The sequence below is a fragment of the Quercus robur genome, chromosome 5 (assembly GCF_932294415.1).
Source record: "Quercus robur chromosome 5, dhQueRobu3.1, whole genome shotgun sequence".
NCBI lineage: Eukaryota > Viridiplantae > Streptophyta > Magnoliopsida > Fagales > Fagaceae > Quercus > Quercus robur.
In genome coordinates, this window is record NC_065538.1 from 84,061,809 (window position 1) to 84,083,008 (window position 21,200).

At 36.7% G+C, this 21,200-nt stretch overlaps 1 protein-coding gene across 4 annotated transcripts in view; it reads right to left on the reverse strand.

Moving 5' to 3' along the window:
* LOC126727460 (cytochrome P450 76T24-like) overlaps nucleotides 1-21,200 on the reverse strand; it is a 74,185-nt gene that overhangs the window by 4,885 nt on the left and 48,100 nt on the right. The window contains exons 1-2 of one of the 4 annotated variants that reach the window (XM_050433138.1): nucleotides 16,084-17,024; nucleotides 11,653-12,394 (exon numbers count right to left, since the gene is read on the reverse strand). The exons of 1 other annotated variant lie outside the window; for it this stretch is intronic. In XM_050433138.1, coding sequence (XP_050289095.1) covers nucleotides 11,786-12,394; nucleotides 16,084-16,971 — 1,497 coding nt within the window. In that variant the 5' untranslated portion in view covers nucleotides 16,972-17,024 and the 3' untranslated portion in view covers nucleotides 11,653-11,785. Of the gene's footprint in view, nucleotides 1-8,197; nucleotides 9,190-11,652; nucleotides 12,395-16,083; nucleotides 17,025-21,200 lie in introns of those variants that run through there. 2 more of the 4 variants (XM_050433140.1, XM_050433137.1) reach the window with 2 other exon arrangements.

Sequence of the window (21,200 nt, forward strand, 5' to 3'; positions counted from 1 at the left end):
AAACGTGAAGAATCCAGAGGGCAAACCATGACAACAGGAAAAAAAAGATTGCAAGACAGAGAACCATACCTGTTAGTCGACGATTTTTAGCTGAGAAGAAGCAAACAATGGAGATCGACAATGGAGGCACAGTGTGAAAGGGAAAGTGCAGAAGAAAAAGACAATGAACAGTCACAAAAAGATCGAGGGAAAACAGAAAATTTTAAAAACTGCCCCTGTATGTCCAAAACACGCGATTTTCGCGACTGGAGTAAGTCGCCACATAGTCGCCAGATCAAGCCGCCAAAACACTCAAGAACAAAATTTTGAAAAATTTTTCTAAGTGTTTTTCGCGACTGGAAGGTCTACCCGCGAGTGAGTCGCGAGCTGAGCCGCGAAAATCTCTGAGTGAATCTCGCGACTGGACCTTCCACTCGCGAACAAGTCGCCAAAACTGACCAGCGAAGATGCGACTGAGTCTCGCGACTTGACATACCCGCGACTGAGCCGCCAAAACAGGGCAAAAACTGGATTTTTGAAATTTTCAGATTTTTCAACAAAATACTTTCCAAAAACACCTAAAATACTCAAAAATCTTTTTGTGCTTGAATTAACAAAGATTGAGCATGTGAAAACACATTTTATCAAGTACAATCACACAAATGAATATGGCATTTATTGAACATAAACTTGTGTGTTGTGTGTGGATATCAACAATGAGATAGTCCTTTGTCTAATGTGAAGCTTCAATGATCAATTCAACCAAGACATACACAATTAGCACTAGATCATGTGACCAATCTCAATTATAGAAATATGAATATATGACCTCCCACACAACTTGATAATATAACTTGGAGCTTTTTATTTGACTCCACTTTCAGCCTTAACATTTGATCTTTTGAGGCAAACATCTCTCATTGTGAGAGGGATATATAACATTTCTCTTTGAAGAACAGGCCTTTGGCCTTTTTGAATGAAATTTCACTTTTAATATAAAGTCGCTTACCCTTTTTCCTAGTCAAATACTAGAATGTGCGACAGGCTTTTGCAGCTCAATATCTCTTTTCATTTGGAGATTTACATTTGGTGAGCTCTTTTTAGCAAAAAAATAAAAAGTGGGAAGAGATATAGACACAAGTCTATGCATGTTTCAAGATCAACATAACCATTCACTAATCATTCATGACAAGTTTGAAGATCTATTTACAACAATCACATAGATTTCAAGATTTTTCCCATAGAGATATGAGTGCATGAAAACAAGCAATGCTCGAAAATGCACAAGGCCATTAGCACAAAGGTACAAGGCAAAACGAGTTTTAAGACAAAACTCAACAAAGTCAATCAAGCGTTTTGATTTTCAAATTCTTTATGTAATTTTTGGATTTTTGACTCAAGAAACAAAAAGAATGAATCAAACACAAACATAACCAGTAGCAAACATAAAGGAACAAGCAAACAAGAAACAAGTTGCAAACAGAAATGTGTGCTCCAACACAGACAGATATATAAAAAATGAAGCACACAACACACAAGAGAGTCAAGGAATTGTACCGACACCAATGGTCTTACGGAGTGATTCAAACCGTGGACCATCGAGAGGCTTGGTGAAGATATCCGCCTTTTGATTGTCGGTGTGTATGAACTCAAGACACACAACTCTTTCCTCTACCAAATCCCGAATGAAATGGTAACGTATCTCTATGTGTTTGGATTTTGAATGCTGAACAGGATTTTTGGAAAGATTGATGGCACTGGTGTTGTCACAGAAGACACACATCGTTTCTTGAGGAATTCCATAGTCATGAAGTAATTTCTTCATCCAAAGAAGCTGAGTGCAGCAACTTCCAGCAGCTATGTACTCTGCTTCTGCAGTAGATAGAGACACTGAATTCTGCTTCTTGCTCATCCACGAAACAAGATTGTTACCAAGATAAAAACAGCCGCCTGAAGTGCTTTTCCGATCGTCTACACTGCCAGCCCAGTCAGCATCCGAATACCCAGCAAGACACGCATTTGAGTCTTTTGAATACCACAGACCATAGTTTGCAGTACCATTCACATATCGAATGATTCGTTTAGCAGCAGTCAGATGTGATTCTTTCGGATTAGCTTGGTACCTGGCACAAACGCCCACACTGAAAGCAATGTCCGGTCTACTTGCTGTAAGGTAGAGCAAACTTCCAATGATGCTCCTATACAATGTAGGACTTACTTCAACTCCTGATGAATCCACATTCAGTTTAGTGGAAGAGCTCATGGGAGTGGAGGCATGTTTTTTGGAGTCTAGGCCAAACTTCTTGACAATATTTCTGGCATACTTCTCTTGAGATACAAATATACCCTCCTTCTGTTGTTTGACTTGAAGACCCAAAAAGAATGTGAGCTCCCCCACCATGCTCATCTCAAACTCCTTCTTCATCTCCTCAGAAAATTCAGTAGCACGATCTTCGATAGTTGCTCCAAACACTATGTCATCAACATAGACTTGTGCTACAAGGAGATAATCTTCATCATTTTTGACAAATAGAGTTCGATCGGCGTACCCTCTCTTGAAACCTCTATCTAGAAGATAATGTGTAAGACGATCGTACCAGGCTCTAGGCGCTTGTTTTAAACCATATAGTGCTTTCTTCAATCTTAATACATGATCTGGAAAATGAGGATCCTCAAATCCTTTTGGTTGCTCAACAAAAACCTCTTCATTCAGATATCCATTCAGAAAAGCACACTTAACATCCATTTGATAAAGTTTGAACTTCAAAGTGCACGCAATGGACATGAGGATTCGAATGGATTCGAGTCTTGCCACCGGAGCAAATGATTCATCAAAATCCACCCCTTCTACTTGTGTGTATCCTTGAGCCACCAACCGAGACTTGTTTCGAATTATCTCTCCATCTTCATCAGTTTTGTTTTTAAAAATCCACTTTGTGCCTATAACATGAACGTTCTCAGGCCGTGGAGCAAGTTCCCACACGTCATTCCTCACAAACTGATTCAGTTCTTCATGCATTGACTCAACCCAATTCTCATCTTGGAGAGCCTCTTCAACCCTTTTTGGTTCAAACTGTGCAAGATAACAGTGATATGTTACATGATTGGCTAGCAGAATATTTCCTTTCCTAAGGCGAAGACCGTCATCAAGTGATCCTATGATATTACTTTCCGGATGATTCTTGATAATTCTTGAGGATGGCCTTTTTGAAGTGGAAACTTCATCACTACGAGAGATAGGAGGATGAACTTCTGGAGGAGTAAGGGGGCTTGAAGTTCTAGACATCGATCTCGTTTCCCTTCTTGGGTCGATGGGAGTCGATTCTACTTCTGGTATAGGTTCTTCACCTTCTATATCCAAAGCTTCTATCTCAACATCAGGCTCTTCGGTGCTCGGCCCTTCTTCATCATCAATCATTTCCACCTTAGGTAAGGCATCATCAATCTTGACATTTATGGATTCCATCACAGTCTTTGTTCTCTTGTTAAACACTCTATATGCTCGACTTGTAGTAGAGTAGCCAAGAAAAATACCCTCATCACTTCTTGCATCAAACTTCCCAAGATTCTCTCGATCATTTAAGATATAACATTTACTTCCAAATACCCGGAAATACTTCACTTTCGGCTTCTTCTCATTCCATATCTCATATGCAGTCTTCTTTGTACCAGCTCGAAAGAAAATCCTATTTCCAATGTGACACGAGGTGTTGACAGCTTCTCCCCAAAATTTTTGAGGTATTTGCTTGTTAAGCAACATGACTCTTGCCATCTCCTGAATCACACGATTTTTTCTCTCTACCACTCCATTTTGTTGTGGAGTTTTGGGAGCTGAAAACTCTCTTTTAATGCCATTCTTCTCACAGAAGGACTCGAATCTTGCATTCTCAAATTCTCTCCCATGATCACTTCTAACTTTGGCTATTGGAGTCCCCTTTTCATTTTGTAATTTCTTGCACAGAATCTCCAGCCTCTCACAAGCTTCTGATTTTTCTCTAAGGAATTCAACCCAAGTGTATCTTGAGTAGTCGTCCACAATGACCATGATATATCTTTTTCCCCCTAGGCTTTCAGTTCTGGTGGGCCCCATCAGATCAACATGAAGTAGCTCCAAGCAACGAGAAGTGGCTATCACATTTACCTTGTGATGACTTGCCTTAGTTTGCTTCCCCATTTGACATGCACCACAAATGGTCTTCTCTACTTTTCCAAACTTAGGAAGTCCCTCGACTGCTTCAAGTTTGGAGACTTTTGCTACTTGTTTGAAGTTGGCATGCCCAAATCTGTGATGCCACAGCTCCAACATATCTACCCGAGCACTTCTACATGATATTGGTGCCGTGGGAACTATTCCATAACAATTATCCGTAGTCCGATTTCCTTCCAAAACCTGAATCCCCTCTTTATTGATGATCAAACATCCTTTCTTGGAGAATTGTACCAGAAAGTCGTCATCACAAATTTGAGTGATGCTCAGCAAATTTGCCTTCAGCCCTTTTATGAACAGCACATCTTTCAACAGAGGCAAACCGGGTATCTCAATGGTTCCTTTGCCTAGGACTTGAGCATGGCTTCCATCCCCAAAGGTCACATAGTCACCCACCTTTTCTTTGAGTGACTTAAACAGTGACTTATCCCCTGTCATATGGCGAGAACACCCACTATCAAGATACCACAAACAAGCATTAAACACCTTTAATGAGGTATGCACAAATAGGTTCACATGTGACAGACACTCTTGACCTTCAAACGCAAACTCATCATCAGGTTTCATGCTACTTTTAGATTGATTTTTCATTTTCAGATTCTCAATCATCTCACACAACATTCTATTCTTTCTTTTATATTTCTTAATCAATGATTTTGATTCAGATATGCTACTGTGTAAGACAAGATTCTGATTCTCAAGATATTTCAGCATGTGAACAAAAACTCTAGCATGTTTCTTAGTTATTAATAACTCTGCAAGATCATCAGTACGACACCTTTCAGTCATATGCATAGAGACATTTTCACAAACACTTGAGCTACAATTCGGCATGGTATAAACAAAAACAACAACCACAACTCAGGGGTCTAGGATCACACAAATGGTAGTGAAACCAAACAGCTGTGTACCCGCTCTGATACCAATTGAAAGTTCAAAAACGTGTATAAAAACACTTTTGAACGTTTAGACCCCCAAAAACCAACTTAACCAACACAAGCAATATGTTAAACAACTAGTGTGCGGAAACTTAACATATGCTACAATATGAAATTGGTTAAACAACTATCTAAGCCATAACAAAATAAACCACAGCAGATAATGTAAAGGCAGAGATAGAGAGGAAGGAAGATGCAAACACAGAGATAACACCCGGATGTGTTATCGAAGAGGAAATCGAAGACCTCGGCGAAAAACCTCTCCGCCGCCCTCCAAGCGGTAATCAATCCACTAGAAAATACAGTTGGGATACAAGGACAGCAATAGACCCTCCAAGCCTAATCTACCCAATGCACCTAAGCCCTCCAAGCTTCTTGCTCCAACGAGGTTGCGCCGAACCTTTTTCTTTTCTAGCTTTCCGGATTCCGCTACTACACCGTAGCATCAACCAATGAATATTGGCTCCTTCCTAACTGCTTCCCAGAACTCCAAACAACTGTCTCACAGAGATGATAATGGTGAGAACCAGGTTTGGTATAATGGCCTCTCAAGGATTTGACAATGGAGAGGAAGAGAGTGAGGGATTTTGATGAGACTCTAAGGTAGAGATTGTGGATAAAACAATCTGGTTTTTCTTTAGGGTTTCTCTCTCAAAATTCTCTCTGGAAGCTCTCTTTCAATCGTGGGTTAAAAGGGTATTTATACTGGAGTGAAGAGGAATGCGAAACGTCAGGTTTTTCCAAAACAGGGATGGCTCGCGGCTTGACCTCGCGGCTTGACTAAGTCGCGAGTTCTAGTCGCGAGTTAACCGTATGGCCAGTTGTCCTGTTTTGTCCTGTAGCGCTCCAGCTAGCATGACTGTTCATCTTCCAGCATGCTTGGCACGTGTGCATCTTCTGGCGGGTTGAAGCCGCGAGTCCACCCGCGAGTCCCAGCCGCGACACTCTGTTTTCTTGCACACTCTTGAGCAATCTTCACACTATCTCACTCACTACCCTTACAACAATCCCACCTAAATACAGGGTTACTAAATGCTGAATTACAAGCAAATTTGGCACGGAATAAAGCCAATTAGATGGTTGAATAAATTCAACCTTACATCCTTCACTTCACATAAACTTATTCCTATGGGGTGATTATTTATTACACCAACAAAGTTTAGTCTCCACAAGAACTTATATTTGTGGAATGATTAATTATTACCCAGCATCACCAACAAAGTTTAGTCTCAGTTATTACATCTCAAACATAAACAGAGGGAGTGATACCAATGCATACAGTAGACTGATGAATAGGTCTGCAGGAATCCGGCACAGGTCTTCGAGTAGGGCTGGAGTGAGGTCTGGCTATGGCTCCGGTGGCAACTAAAGTTGGGTTTTATTACTATTCAGATTTGGGTTTTTTACTAAACCGTAGATTTATAAATTTTTTTTTTTTTTTTTTGAATTTATAGGAGTCCTTATTTACAAAGGTTTTGTTTGATATGCTACTAATTTGGGTATAGTTAAAGTTATTTTGTTGTTTGTATCTATTTGGAGGGATGACCAGATATGGGTCAATGAATGGGCTCGATTTTTTTTTTTTTTTTTTTTTGGGTTTCCTATATAATTTTTTCTTTAGTTTATTTTTTTTAAACCAATTTTAAAATTCGATGGAGGCCTAAATCAATTTCCTGAGAAGATTCTAAACCAGTACTATTTTTTTTTCCCCTGATATGCCAGAGGTGCCAGTGGGTGTATTTGCAAATTTAAGATAATTTTCAAATTTAGTAGCACTGTAAGTAGAATTTATGAAAAGCTAGGATGAGTGGATGACCATTTAAACCTGCACCTGCAGGTTCTCACCTCACCCTCCCTTAATGGTCCGGTTTTACTTGACCCACATAACAAATGGGGCACGGATGAGGGTTAATATTTTCCCTCGCACCCTCTTTGTTTATATTTTAACAATTAAATTCTTTTCTTTTTAGGTTTTTTTTTTTAAGAAATACATATGTGTTTTAGTCTTTTAACTTTAAATTTATGATGTTTTCATATATTGTATTATTGAATTATACTTTTATGTTTTAATATTTACATTGTTTATATTTTTTTATTGTTTTTTTGCTATGTTTGAATTGTTTTTGTATTTATGGTGTCTTGGTCTAATGATAAAGAGTTATTATCAGGAACGGACGTCATAAATTGTGAAACTTTCAATAAAAAAAAGAAAAAAAAAAAAAGGAGTACTAGCCATCAAGTTGTTGAAGCTATTTGAGGGATGGAAACTGGTCGTACAGAGTGATTACCATTAATTCTTGCTTTAAATGTTCTATCATCTATGATTAGCACTAAACACCTTTATGGCCAGCACAAAAAAGGAGAAAGATGGTCACCCTACCTATGTTTTCTTGCTTTAAACACTTTTCTTTTTCAAGACAGTTACTTGCACTTATTAATAGTAAAAAATGGTAACCATATACATGTGCATTACAAATCAATATATGGTCTGATTGTCAAAATGGGGTTCGTAAAGTCTTTCCCTAATTGCCAAAATGATGATGATATATGTTGACTTCAAACTATCGATAACGATGATCAGCTAGTACATTGTAAGCAGCCAAGAAAATTTTTACTCATTTCCTGAAAGTAAGAAAATTCTAACTTACTAAAAAAAAAAAAAAAAAAAAAAAAAATTGATAAAGGTCTCCTATGAATTTTTTTTTTTGTATACAGGTCCCATGAAATTAGTTCCCCTTATGAAAAAACCTATTTTTCAAGTGATTCCTTTTCTCAATTTATACATCTTTTTGTATATCTCAAAATCAAGATATATATATATATATATATATATATATATATATATATATAGATATCATCTATCAAAGAAGAAGTTATTGATCAATTACCATGAATTAAAACAGTATTCGACTTAGAACATGGTTTATACATATTCACAAAAATCAACATTTTTCACCTAATATTAAACATAATTATTTGTTTTATAGATAAATAACGAGGGAGGAGGAGATGGGTTCGAACCCAAACAAACATGATATACCACAAAATATTAAAGAGGTAGCTAGTCAATTACCAGAAGTAAATGTTTGATATCGATGAGGCTTATCTCTGAATTATCTTCTTCAATAAGACTGAGGAATGAATCTAGTACATCGTTATTTGCTTTAAAACTCTCTGATGAAGCTCTTAATTGAAGTCGTTGATTGAAGATACCATCAAATATCCCAAATAATTTTGTGAAATAAATGCTTGTCCTTTTTCGTACACCTTGGGGGTCAATCAAACGAAGTGCTGGGAAATAATCAGCAATATTTGGCCTCCCAGCTTCATCGGCTAAACCACACACAAGGTCCCGGAACTCTTGGGACAAATTGGAGTCATATTGGGCTAAGTCCATAGAGAAAAAAGTGTTTGATATTGAATTAAGAACTGTTGTGAACACTAATCGACCAATATCAATGGGAGCACCACTTTTGCAACTTTTATTAACATGGTTAAGTAGTTCTTGTACCTTTGTTTGTCGAAGGGCTTGTGTGGCATCAAGACGTTGTGTAGCAAATATTTGGGTAGCACAAGCTTTCCTAAGGTTCTTCCATTTCGAATTTGTGGGCAACCACGCCATTGAAAATTTATGGTTGTCAAATACATGTGCCATATCCGGGATGCTTCGGCTAGAGAAAGCTTGGTCATGTCTTTGAAGTGCTTCTTTAGCTAAGTTTGGAGAGGAAATGACTATTGTTGCTATGCTCCCAAGCTTGAGAGTCATTAAGGGTCCATAAGTTTTGGAGAGCTTTGCAAGTGCTTGGTGGGGTAAGTTGCTAAGTTGCAGGATGTTTCCAATGATTGGAAAAGGTTTGGGGCCTGGGGGGAGAGTCTGGCTTGCTAGTTTGAAGTTCAGCACACGAATTGATGCCCACACAAAGGGAAGTATCAGCAAAAATACTAGGTAGCAGTCCATCGTTAACTCAAAGTTGGTTTGTATTTCTTGTGTTGGGCACTAGAAAGTGGTGGATGTTCATCCAGATTCCAGAAGAAGAAAGCTAGGGGTGTGCCTCAAATTGATTGGGGATTTAGGTGCTATTCCTTATGTTTTTTTTTTTTTTTTTAAGATCCTGCCATGTGGATTTTTTCTCATGGGATAAAAGTGTTTTTTTTAGTTAAATAGCCAGATGACTAAATTTTAAGAGGGGAACTTTAAGGTACTATACTTAAGTTTTGTCTATATATTTATATGAGTTGAGTTCAAGTTATACCTGGTGTAACTCTAAGCAATGTTACACCACCTAATAACTTGTTATTGAATTAATATTTTGAAAATCCAATCGTTAAATTACATGTTTTATATGTTTTTAACATGCATGCCAATTTTCATTCAATCGGATGTTATTTATCATTTGATCCATAAACTCATATTTTATGCATTATTTTAAACTACAAAAATTTGAATTTTAACAATTGATTGATGATACGGATATTAATTTTTGATCACCTTGAAATTTTGCAAGCATAAAGAATATACAAAGATAATGTAATCTAACGATGGATTTGTTAATATTCGCATCCAATTAAAAAATATTGAGTAGTTACACCAAGTGTAACGTTGCTTATAGTTACACCAGGTGTAACTTGAATTCAACCCTATATATATATATATATATATATATATAGTAGTCCATTAACTCAAAAAGATGGTTTATGCCCACGTGCTTAGGTGTCCCAAGACTTATTAGACCTATCATCCTTGTTTTATATGCCTATTCATCTTCACCCGGGTGGCTTATCAACCACCACCCTATTGATTGACGATTAGAACATGATTCAGATTTCAAATGCAAAACTCAAGTGGGGCGGCGGAAGATAATAGCAACCACTCATTTAAGAGCCTATTTTGTAATGATTAGAAATTTGGACTTTACCGATGAACTTTAGCTGCTGATGGGATCCAAATGGTCCTGTTAAAGATATATTTCCTATTAGCTTTATGTGATTAGTAGAGGTCCAATTATATTATAAACACAATTGAGAATATAAAATATGTAGTCATTTAGGACCTCATCCTTTAGATGTTGGTGTTAAGCCAAATCACGTAATTTCATAGGTGTGCTTTTTTTTTTTTTTTTTAAATGGTTTGTTTGGTTGAGGTAAAAACGAAGGAGAATATAAAATGAGTGTGAGAAAATGGTTTTTTGGATTGTTTGGTTAGGGTGGAAAATTGGAGATATTTTAGAGGGGCTCAAGTAATTTCTCTTTGGGTCCACCAAAATATTTTCTTTATAATTTGGATAGAAAACTCGGGTGAATCCATTGCTGAACATATCTCTAGTAGTTGAGTAACTTACTGTTCTGCCCCTTCTATGCCCTGTTGTAACGCTGAATGACATCTATATCTATGATTTATTTTTCCTTGTTTTATTCCTCCTTTTTGTCATTTTTTTTTTTTTTTTTGGATTAAGCTTGTGTTCAGTGTATTGGACATGTTAGGATGCGAATATGTGTTTGAATCCCAATGTGTCCAATGCATTACTGCACTGGGCACAAGCCATGTCCTTTTTTTTTTGGCCTTTTCTTTTCCTGCTCTCTCTCTCTCTCTCTCTCTCTCTCTCTCTCTCTCTCTCTCTCTCTCTCCATAAGAGGTAGATTTTTATTGGTTGAAAGAAAATATAATATAGACCACATATATAGAAAATAGAAACTAAAGGAGACCGATATATTCAACAACAAAGATCTAGAGAACACTTCACATCAACAAACAGTCCTAGAAAACTTTACAACAATAAGACACAACAAAACATTACCACAGAGTTCTTAACTTGAACAAACGACCACAGCAACACCTGACTATACAACAAAAACAACAAGCTTTTTTTTTTTCCTTATTTTTTTCTTTCTTTTTTATGCTTGTTCGGTATAATTCTCTGTGCTCTTCTTCTTCTTCTTAAAAAAAAAAAAAAAAAAAAGAAAGTGTAATAAATATAATATCAAAGAGAAAAAAATATATATGTATAATGTTCTAATTTTTGTAGAATGTTATTTTATTAATTTTAATCGATAAATAAGTAATATATCATTACGAATAATATTTCTAATATATAATGGAATAAGGACATAGAATTAAATTTATACAAATTATATTTTCTATCCTCTTATTTTTCTTCTCCACTAAACAAATGAGTTTTCAATGACTCTCATTTCCCACTCTCCCAAAAAAGTAGCATGAGAATAAATTAAAATTTCTTCTACCTCCCAACTTTTCCATCTCATCCCAATTTTATATCTCCACTTTTCTATCTTTCCAACCAAATGAACCCCTAATTTCAAGTTTTCGACTGGTGCAATAGGTGTTGTCCATATGAGGTAGTCTCTCCTCTAAAAGTTGGACAAACAAGAAAGACAAAAAATGAAGGCCAAGATAAATGCCAAACGATTACACAATTTTGAAAACGCAATATCATTGGGCACTTGTAGGTAGAATTTGAACTTCAATCAACAAAAAAAAAAACTTTACAAATTGTGCTAACTAAAACCCATTATAGAATTACAAATAATTATTTTCCTTTATTATTTTCCTTTATTATGATTATGGAAAATTCTAATGTTGACGACATTAGATTAAACACAGATAGATTCACATCTATATTGGGCCAAGAGCAGACAATCATATTTACAATGATTTGATCGGAATAGCTCGGAGGGGCACTGCCCTATGTAAGCTAAGCCCAAACATCTCAGCCATGTCCGTGTCTTCTGGCCTCATCTCAATTGGGAGCTTCCAAGCAAAGTAGTGAACAAGAGAAGCCAACATCAAGTGCACCATTCGATTAGCTAATGGTAATCCAGGGCATATCCTTCTTCCAGCTCCAAAGGGAATCAGCTCAAAATCTTGGCCTTTAAAATCAATGTCTTGTTCTAAAAACCTTTCAGGCATAAATAAATTTGGGCTTTTCCATATGCTTGGGTCATGTCCCATTGCCCACACATTTATTAGTATTTGTGCATTTTTTGGCACGATATAGCCACATATTTCTATGTTTGTCTCAGCCTTACGTGGAACTAGAAAAGGCGCTGATGGGTGTAATCGCAAGGTTTCTTTCACTATCGCTCGAAGATAATTGAACTTTGAGATGTTTGATTCTTGAATGTGCCCGCCCTTACCTAGGACTTCTTCAAGCTCGTCTCGGGCTTTTGTCATTTTTTCTGGGTTATGTAATAACTCTGCCATTGCCCATTCCACTGTGCTTGATGTTGTGTCAATTCCTGCAAGAAATAAGTCCTGCAATAAAGGTGTTTGAGAACTAAGTTGCCTAAGTTTACGGCCAATGTTACTTTAGTAACGACAAATCATATTGACAATTATAAAAAAAACTAGTCTCAAACCAAACATGTATGAGAAAATGTAATATTTAAAAGTGCATTTATTATTTAAAAGTATTTTAAGTAATAGAACATATAGTGTATTTTACATTCAACAACAACAACAACAACAACGATGATGATAATAATAATAATAATAATAATACACAGTGATATATATACATGTGTGTGTGAAAAATGTAATTAAATAAAAATATTTAAATTACATAATTATAATATATTTTTTATATAAATTGAAAAGATATTTTTAAAATGACTTTTTTTAAAATATACCAAATCGGTATTGGTTGACTAATTTAAACATATCCAAGAATATTGAAAAAAAAGGTACACCCTTATTCTATCGAACACATGTAACATGTTACATTAACTTTAAATTATTTTATAGGTTTAGAACTGCAATTTTTTTTTTCCTTTCCAAATATACGTATATTGCCTATATTATTGAAACTTGAATTTTTAGGTACTACTAATCCTAAAAATTAAGAAAAACAAAATAAAATTTGATCCAAAAACTGAAAAAGACAACCTACAAAAAAAATCAATTTGAGGTCAAATTTGTCCAAAATGGACTGAAGTGGATTAGATTGGAGCAAATGGATTGAACTATACCGACTGAAGTAGACCGAATGGACCGAAATCGAAGGAATATACCAAAGTGGACTGAGTGTACTGAAGTGGACCGAGTGGACCGAAGTTGACTGAATTGGATAGAACAACAACATAATAAACAAATTCCTAATTATTTTTTAGTGATATTGTAGTTAGTACAAATTTCACTGCATATAATTCTTACAAATATATATAATATCTGAAAGCTAAATCATATTATTTATTATTGCTACACTCTTTTTAAGCCACGTCAACATATCATTTCGGTTAAATTTAGTCAACTTTGGTCCAATTTAGTCTATTTTGATTAACTTCGGTCCATTTTGATCGACACGTTGTTTATTATGTAGTTGATGTGAAACAAACTAATCATATCACTTTGTAAACTTTTTAGTTAATAAACGATATTATTTAAATGTTTTTTTGCTTTTAAAAAATTAAATGGATATATTCATAAGATGCATTATTTGAAAGATCTTAATGATTAATTAATATTTATTTAAAAAAAGCTTAAATGTCTTATTTATTTAAGAATTGAGTTTAAATGACTTATGTACTAATGGATTTTGTACAAAATAATTAAATTAACTCATTTAATTATTTACTGATAGATTTTACAAAAGAATTTGACCGTAATGCTATATTGATGTGGTTAAAAAAGAATATAACAATAATAAATACTACGTGTCAACTTTTAGATATATTATATAGCTAATGTGTGAAGCTATATGTGAATGGAAACTGGCCATATAGAGTGATTGACCTTCATTCTTGCTTTAAATGTTCTATGAAATTCACAAATATGTGAATATTGCTTGAACACACAAATAAAACTTTGATTATTTTCAAGATAGTTAGATGCACCAATTAACGTTCTCAAATGGTGATCATATACTATGCATTACAAATCAAAATATGGTATATTTGGCAAAGCGGGGGTCATAAATGTCTCCATGTAATTGTCAAAATTACGATGATATTATGTTGACGTCAAACTATCGATAATGATGAGGTGCTACTAATTTGTCACAATCAAAAACACTAAAGCCAAGAAAATATTTACTCGTTTCCTGAAAGTATGAAAATTTATTATTAATTCTTTTAAAAAAATTCATAACTTACATAAAAAAAGAAAAGAAAAACAATAACAAAATGTTGATATAGGTCTCGTGAAATTAATCTCCCTTATGAAAACGTCTATATATATAAGCGATTCATTGTTTCAATTTATATATATTTTTTCAAATCTCAAAATCAGAATATATGCTCCTATAAAGCAAAAGTTGTGAGGGCTTCTGAACGAGTCAAGCTGAGTCGGGTATTAAAAGTTCAGACTTCTTGTTTATTTTTATTTCAAACATGAGTTGAGCATGATCTTATCACCAAACAAAATTACATGTTTAAGCTTAGTTCATTTTATTGTTGAATGCTCAGGCATCTTCACAAGCTAGTTGATTAATTTATTCTTTTCCAACGTATATTATATAAAACCATGATTAAAATGTTTTACTTCTTTACAAATCTATGAATTTTATTACAAACCGACTACCTAGATTATCAAAACTACAAATTATAATTAGATATTATATAAACCAATTTACAAACTTATACAATCTAATCTAAAGTCTATATAGGTATATTTTTAAGGGAAATTAAAGTTAGCGAATACTCTAAGGACATTGGTTTAGAAAATGTTTTTAAACATGTATACATATAAACATATATATTATATATAGTTAAACCGAACCCTCATATTCAGTAGCAAAGCTAGGAATTTTTTCTAGGGGCCGAGGGCCAAGTTATATATAGCAACAAAACAAATTTCATGATTATTAAATGTCTTTGTGGGTTTTATTTGCTCAACTAGTAAAGGCTCTTGTAGTTGAACAAGAGATTTAGAGTTTGATTTCCACCTACACAAAAAACCAATTGGTATCTTAACTTGATAATAAGAGCAATCTTCATAGAATAGACCCATATATTTGAAATACTATTCTATAAAAAAAAATTATTTCATAAATTAATTTTAACTTAATTAAAGTTGTAACCTACTTTTTTTTATAGTACTAAAATTATTTATAATAAACAAAAAAAAAAATTTAAAATGAATTCAGTACTTCAATAAATAAGAACACATGTTACTATTATCAATCTCAAATATACAAAACTAAAAACTAAACATAAATTAAAATAATGAAACATCAATAGTGAAAGTTAAAGACCCCATGTCCACAACACATAAACGTAACGGTTAGTCTCTATTGCCAAAGCAAATGATACTATTATCAATACGGGTCTATTTGGGATCCGCTTATTTTGTTGAAACTAAAATTTTTTTGCTGAAAGTACTGTAGATAAATATAAAAGTTAGCTAAAATAGTAAAGTAGGATCTATGAATAGTACCAAAAAGTGCAGTGAGACCAATGAATAGTAATAAAAATAAGTTAAATAGTAAAATAAGTTAACAAAATTAATTGTGCCAAACGGATACTGAATATAATATTTTAACATATTTAATGCAAGTTGTTGACCACAACAAAATATATAGAAAGCCAGAGACTCAAAAGTCAAAAGTCAAAAACTATTTCAAACACAAACAGTTAAACTCACAGAGATGCCCCTTCACACAGCAATTAGATGAATGATCTAGAGAGAGTGGGCACCAGTCGGCAAGCGGAGGCTAGAAGGCTAAGTAGAGTACGACTACGGGCTAATGAATGGGAATGGGCTGGATTTTGGGGGGCCATGGCACTCGGCCCTCCTAGCTCTGCCACAGTTCATGTTCACAAGTTTATTCATGAATGCAAGGTTGTTTGAGTTTGGCTCGTTTAATAGTTAAACTTTTTTTTTGAGAAGATAAGCCTAAACCTGGAACTACGTACATGAAACATTATAGAGTACTAAATTATATTTTAAGAATACTTGTTATTCAAATATTTATTTTGAACTAAAATATTAAAGAGGTAGTCAATTACCAGAAGCAAATGTTTGAAATCGAGAAGACTTATTTCTGAATTATCTTCTTCAGTGAGATTGAGGAGTAAATCTAGAACATCGTTGCTTGCTTTATAACCCTTTGATGAAACTCTTAATTGGAGTCGTTGATTGATGATTCCATCACAAATCACCAACAATTTGGAGTAATAAATCCTTGTCCTTTTGCGTACACCTTGTGGGTCAATCAAACGAAGTGCTGGAAAATAATCAGCAATATTTGGTCTTCCTGCTTCTTTGGCTAAACCACACACAAGATCCCTGAACTCTTGGGACAAATTTGATTCATATTGGGCTAAATCAATAGAGAAAAGTGCGTTTGATATGGAATTAAGGACTGTTGTGAACACTACTCGACCAATATCAATGGGTGCACCACTTTTGCAACTTTGGTTAACATGGTCAAGTAGTTCTTGTACCTTTGCTAATCGAAGGGCCTCTGTGGCATCAAGACGTTGTGGAGCAAATATTTGGGTAGCACAAGCTTTCCTAAGGTTCCTCCATTGAGAATTTATGGGAATCCAACCTACTGAAACTTTGTGATGGTCGAATACATGGGCAAAATTTGGGATGGTTCGGCTAGAGAAAGCTTGGTCATTTTTTTGAAGTGCTTCTTTAGCCATGTTTGGAGAGGAAATGACTATGGTGGTTATGCTCCCAAGCTTGAGAGTCATTAAGGGACCATAAGTTTTGGAGAGCTTGGCAACTGCTTGGTGGGGTAATTTACCAAGCTCCAAGATGTTACCAATGATTGGAAAAGGGTGTGGTCCAGGGGGGAGAGTCTGGCTTGATAGATTGGGGGAGACAACACGAATGAATGCCCACACAAAGGGTAGTATCAGCAACGACAATACTAGGTAGTAATCCATTGTTAACTCAAAGATGGTTTGTGGTTCTTGTGTTTATATTTTCGTTTGGTAGATGAATGGAGAATATATATGGACGGCCCCGCACCCCACCCCCTATTTTTTATTTATTTATTTATTTTTTAATATTGAAACTCTGACTGCATCAAAGGTTTTACAGTGTGCTGCTGATCTGAGTTTGAATGATGTCATCCTAGAGGTAGATTCAGAGATTGTTATAAACGCTTTGAATGAAGACCCTCACTCTTTGGCATCCTTTGGTTTACCGATTCAAGGTGTTAAATGTTTTGCAAATTTATTTCATTGTATTAAATTTTCACATGTTCATAGAGAAGGAAACAGTGTAGCCCACAACCTAGCTTGACATGCACGACATGTTACTGGTTTTCAAGTGTGGATGAAAGATGTTCCATTGCATACTTAAATCACACCTTGCCCTTTTAACAATATCATTGATTTTTTTAAGAGTAATGTTATAACCACAAACTTTTCTAGAACATTTTTACAAAACTATTGAGGTAGCAAATTGCCAAATTGATATTGGTTTGCATTTGAGCGCACCACTGACATCGCTTTTTTACTTATCAGTAACCACTCATCACATTAGCAATTTATAAAAAAAAAAAAAGTTTGTAGTTCTAGCATTTTCTTCCTTTTAAATATCATAAAAAAAAATCTATAAATCTAAAACTAAGGGTCTATTTGGATATCGTTTATTACTGAAAACACAATAGCAAAATAATTTTTAAATATGTGAATAGTACCATGAGACCCAGTTTTAATGAAAATTTTGTTGAATTCCTTGTGAGTTTTGTGAACAATGCACGAGATCCACTATTTAAAACGCAAACGCATTGAAAAGAAGTTTTCAACGCAATCCAAACTCTCTCTAAATATACAAGCCCAAAAAAATTAGCCCAATAACAAAAATTACCAATAATAATGCTAAAAAAATTAAGTCCAATTAACTAATTTTTTCCCAAAACAAACAACCTAAACCTTTAAAAAATTTTAAACATAATAATTTCAACTTTACCCAACAGCATGCATCAAAGTCTCACACACGCAGCCAAAATAATTTCATCTTTACCTTCTATCAAGATTTGGAGAGAAAATTCTGGTGATTTTGATGCAGCCAAAATAACTTATTTTTCTGCCACTCTAACACATCTGTAACGTTGAAAATCTCTCTCTCTCTTTGATTTTTTTTCCTTGTTTTTTCCTCCTTTTCTTTTTTTGTTGGTTCTCTCTCTCTCTGTTTGAATAAAAGGTTGAATTTTATTTAATGAAAGTATAATACAGACCACAGATTTGGAAAACAGAAACTAAAGCAGACCGACAGCTCCAACAAGAAGATCTAGAGCACTTTACATCAACAAGATACAACAAACAGTCCTAGAAAACTTTACAACAAGACACAGCAAAACATTACCACAATGTTCTTAACATGAACAGAACCAAAACCTGAACTATACATACAAAAACCACAAGCTTCTTGACGTGATTTATTTATTATTATTATTTTTTTTCTTTCCTTTTCTTTTTGTTCAGTATCAATCTCAGTGCTTAAATATAATAACAAAGAGAAAAGAATGTATAATGATAAGGATAAAAGGAGTCTAGCCTCAGACCGACGGTTTTGTGCGACCTTCCATACATAAGCAGACGGTGCTGTAGCAAACGGTCTCCAAGAGTGACGGCCTCAATAGTTGACGCCCTAAAAGCTGAAGGAAATAAATTGAGGTTGACGGACCAAGTATAAATTGACTTGCTTCCCACGCTATAAGTAAGGAGTTGACCTGTTTCCCACGCTAGAGAATATTCAAGAAACTCCTATAAGGAAAGGATCCCGAAAAATACGCCCAAAAGGACTCCTATAAGGAAAAGACTTCTACTCCAAGGGAAAGAGGGATGACCCTTGCTACTATAAAAACCTTAGCACCCTCGTGACCCAAGGTACGCATAATTTTACCCTCTCTAGCACTCTAGAGCAGCGAGAATAGTTCTAACTTGACCTTCGGAGGGTATTTGGCTGGTACCACACCGGTACTCTCTGCTAGGTTATTCCTTTTCGTTGTGCAGGTGCCATTTGCGATCGTACGAGGAACGTGTGACTCGCTGGTGGTATTGTTTTCGGTATCATCAGTTGGCGCCGTCTGTGGGAAGGCTCTAACACGTTCTCGCTTCCAAGACAAAAAGAGTTACATGGTACTCACTCGCTCAATGGCGACCACCAACGACCTTCAACAAGAAGAAACCCCTACAACTGCGCTCGAAAGACAGGTGAGGACGCTCGCCGCCGCCGTGGAGCGCCTCACAAAACAAAACCACGACCTAGAAGAGCAACTGAGACAGAAAAATGCAGCTCCCAACAACCAAGGAGCAGATCAAGAAGGGACCAGCGCCGACAGGAGAAACCAGGAAGGACTCCAGGCCAGCAACGCCCCGAGCAAACCAGAACGACAGAACACGAGCATTCCCTCCCTCGCGGAAACCACTCCGCCACTTGTTCTCGTGGAGATGCAAGCCATGAAGGAACAAATGGAGGTTATGATGAATGCTCTCAAGGGACGAGTATCAAGCGACCTTGACGACCTTGTCAACCGAACTGACTCGCCGTTCACCGCCACCGTCAACTCCTACCCTTTACCAAGTAAATTCCGCATGCCACAGATAGACAGTTATGACGGGGTCAAGGACCCACTGGACCACCTGGAGACCTTCAAAACCCTAATGCACCTTCAAGGAGTAGCGGACGCCATCATGTGTAGGGCCTTCCCTACAACGCTGAAGGGTGCAGCAAGAATTTGGTTCAGTCGACTGGCACCAAACTCCATCAGCACCTTCAAAGAACTCAGCGCTCAGTTTACCGCACACTTTATTGGAGGCCATCGCTACAAGAGGTCTACGGCTTGCTTGATGAGTATGAAGCAGCGAGAAGACGAAACTTTAAGAGCCTACATCTCCCGCTTCAACAAAGAGGCACTCTCGATCGACGAAGCTGACGACAAGATACTTGTCGTGGCATTTACAAATGGCTTGAAGAAGGGCAAGTTTTTGTTTTCCCTATACAAAAATGACCCAAAAACCATGTCAGAAGTACTTTATCGCGCCACAAAGTATATGAACGCTGAAGATGCACTGTTAGCTCGGGAAGAGAGGCCTAGGAAAAGAGAACGGCAGGAAGACAATCGGCAGGACCAAAGCCGAAAGAAGGCAAGAACCGCAGACCGAAGAGACGAAAGACGCCCTAAGCCCCTGGAAGGAAGGTTCACGAACTTCACTCCGCTAATAGCCCCGATAGATCAAGTCCTTATGCAGATCAAGGACGAGGAGTCGCTGACATTCCCAGGAAAGCTGAAGAGTGACCCCAACAAACGCTCCCGAGATAAATACTGCCGGTTCCATCGCGACCACGGCCACGACACAGCTGATTGCTATGACCTCAAGCAGCAGATTGAAGCCCTTATCAGACAAGGAAAGCTACAGAGATTCGTTAGCAAGGAGAGAGCGGATCCCCCCGCGCAAGACCAACACCCCCGACGGGATAATGAGCGACCGAGGCCCCCAATTGGGGATATAAGGATGATCGTAGGAGGAATGACCGCCGCCGGGTCATCCAAGAAGGCCCGCAAGACCTATCTTCGGATGATACAAAATGTTCAACTGACGGGAGCCGTGCCGAAGATAACAAGAAGAGAAGGTCCCGTAATCGGATTCTCGGAAGAAGACGCACGACGCCTTCACCATCCACATGACGACGCACTCGTCGTCAGCTTGCATGTAGGGGATTACAATATGCACCGGGTGCTCGTCGACAATGGCAGTTCAGCAGATATCTTATACTACACCGCGTTCCAGCAGATGAGGATCGACAGGGGGCGATTGATCCCAACAAATGCCCCGCTTGTCGGCTTTTGCGGGAGCCGAGTATTCCCACTGGGCGCGGTCACCTTATCCGTAATTGTGGGTGATTACCCCCAACAGATAGCCAGGGACGTGACATTCTTGGTTGTTGATTGCTTATCAGCCTACAACGCTATCCTCGGGCGACCCACGCTCAACTCATGGAAGGCAGTAACCTCTACCTACCACCTGATGATTAAGTTCCCAACTGACTACGGAGTAGGGGAGCTGCGCGGGAGTCAGATGGCCAAGTGCGAATGTTACATAGCCATGATGGAAATGGAGGATCAGGTTCAGACTTTAAGTATAGAAGAGCACCGGACGGT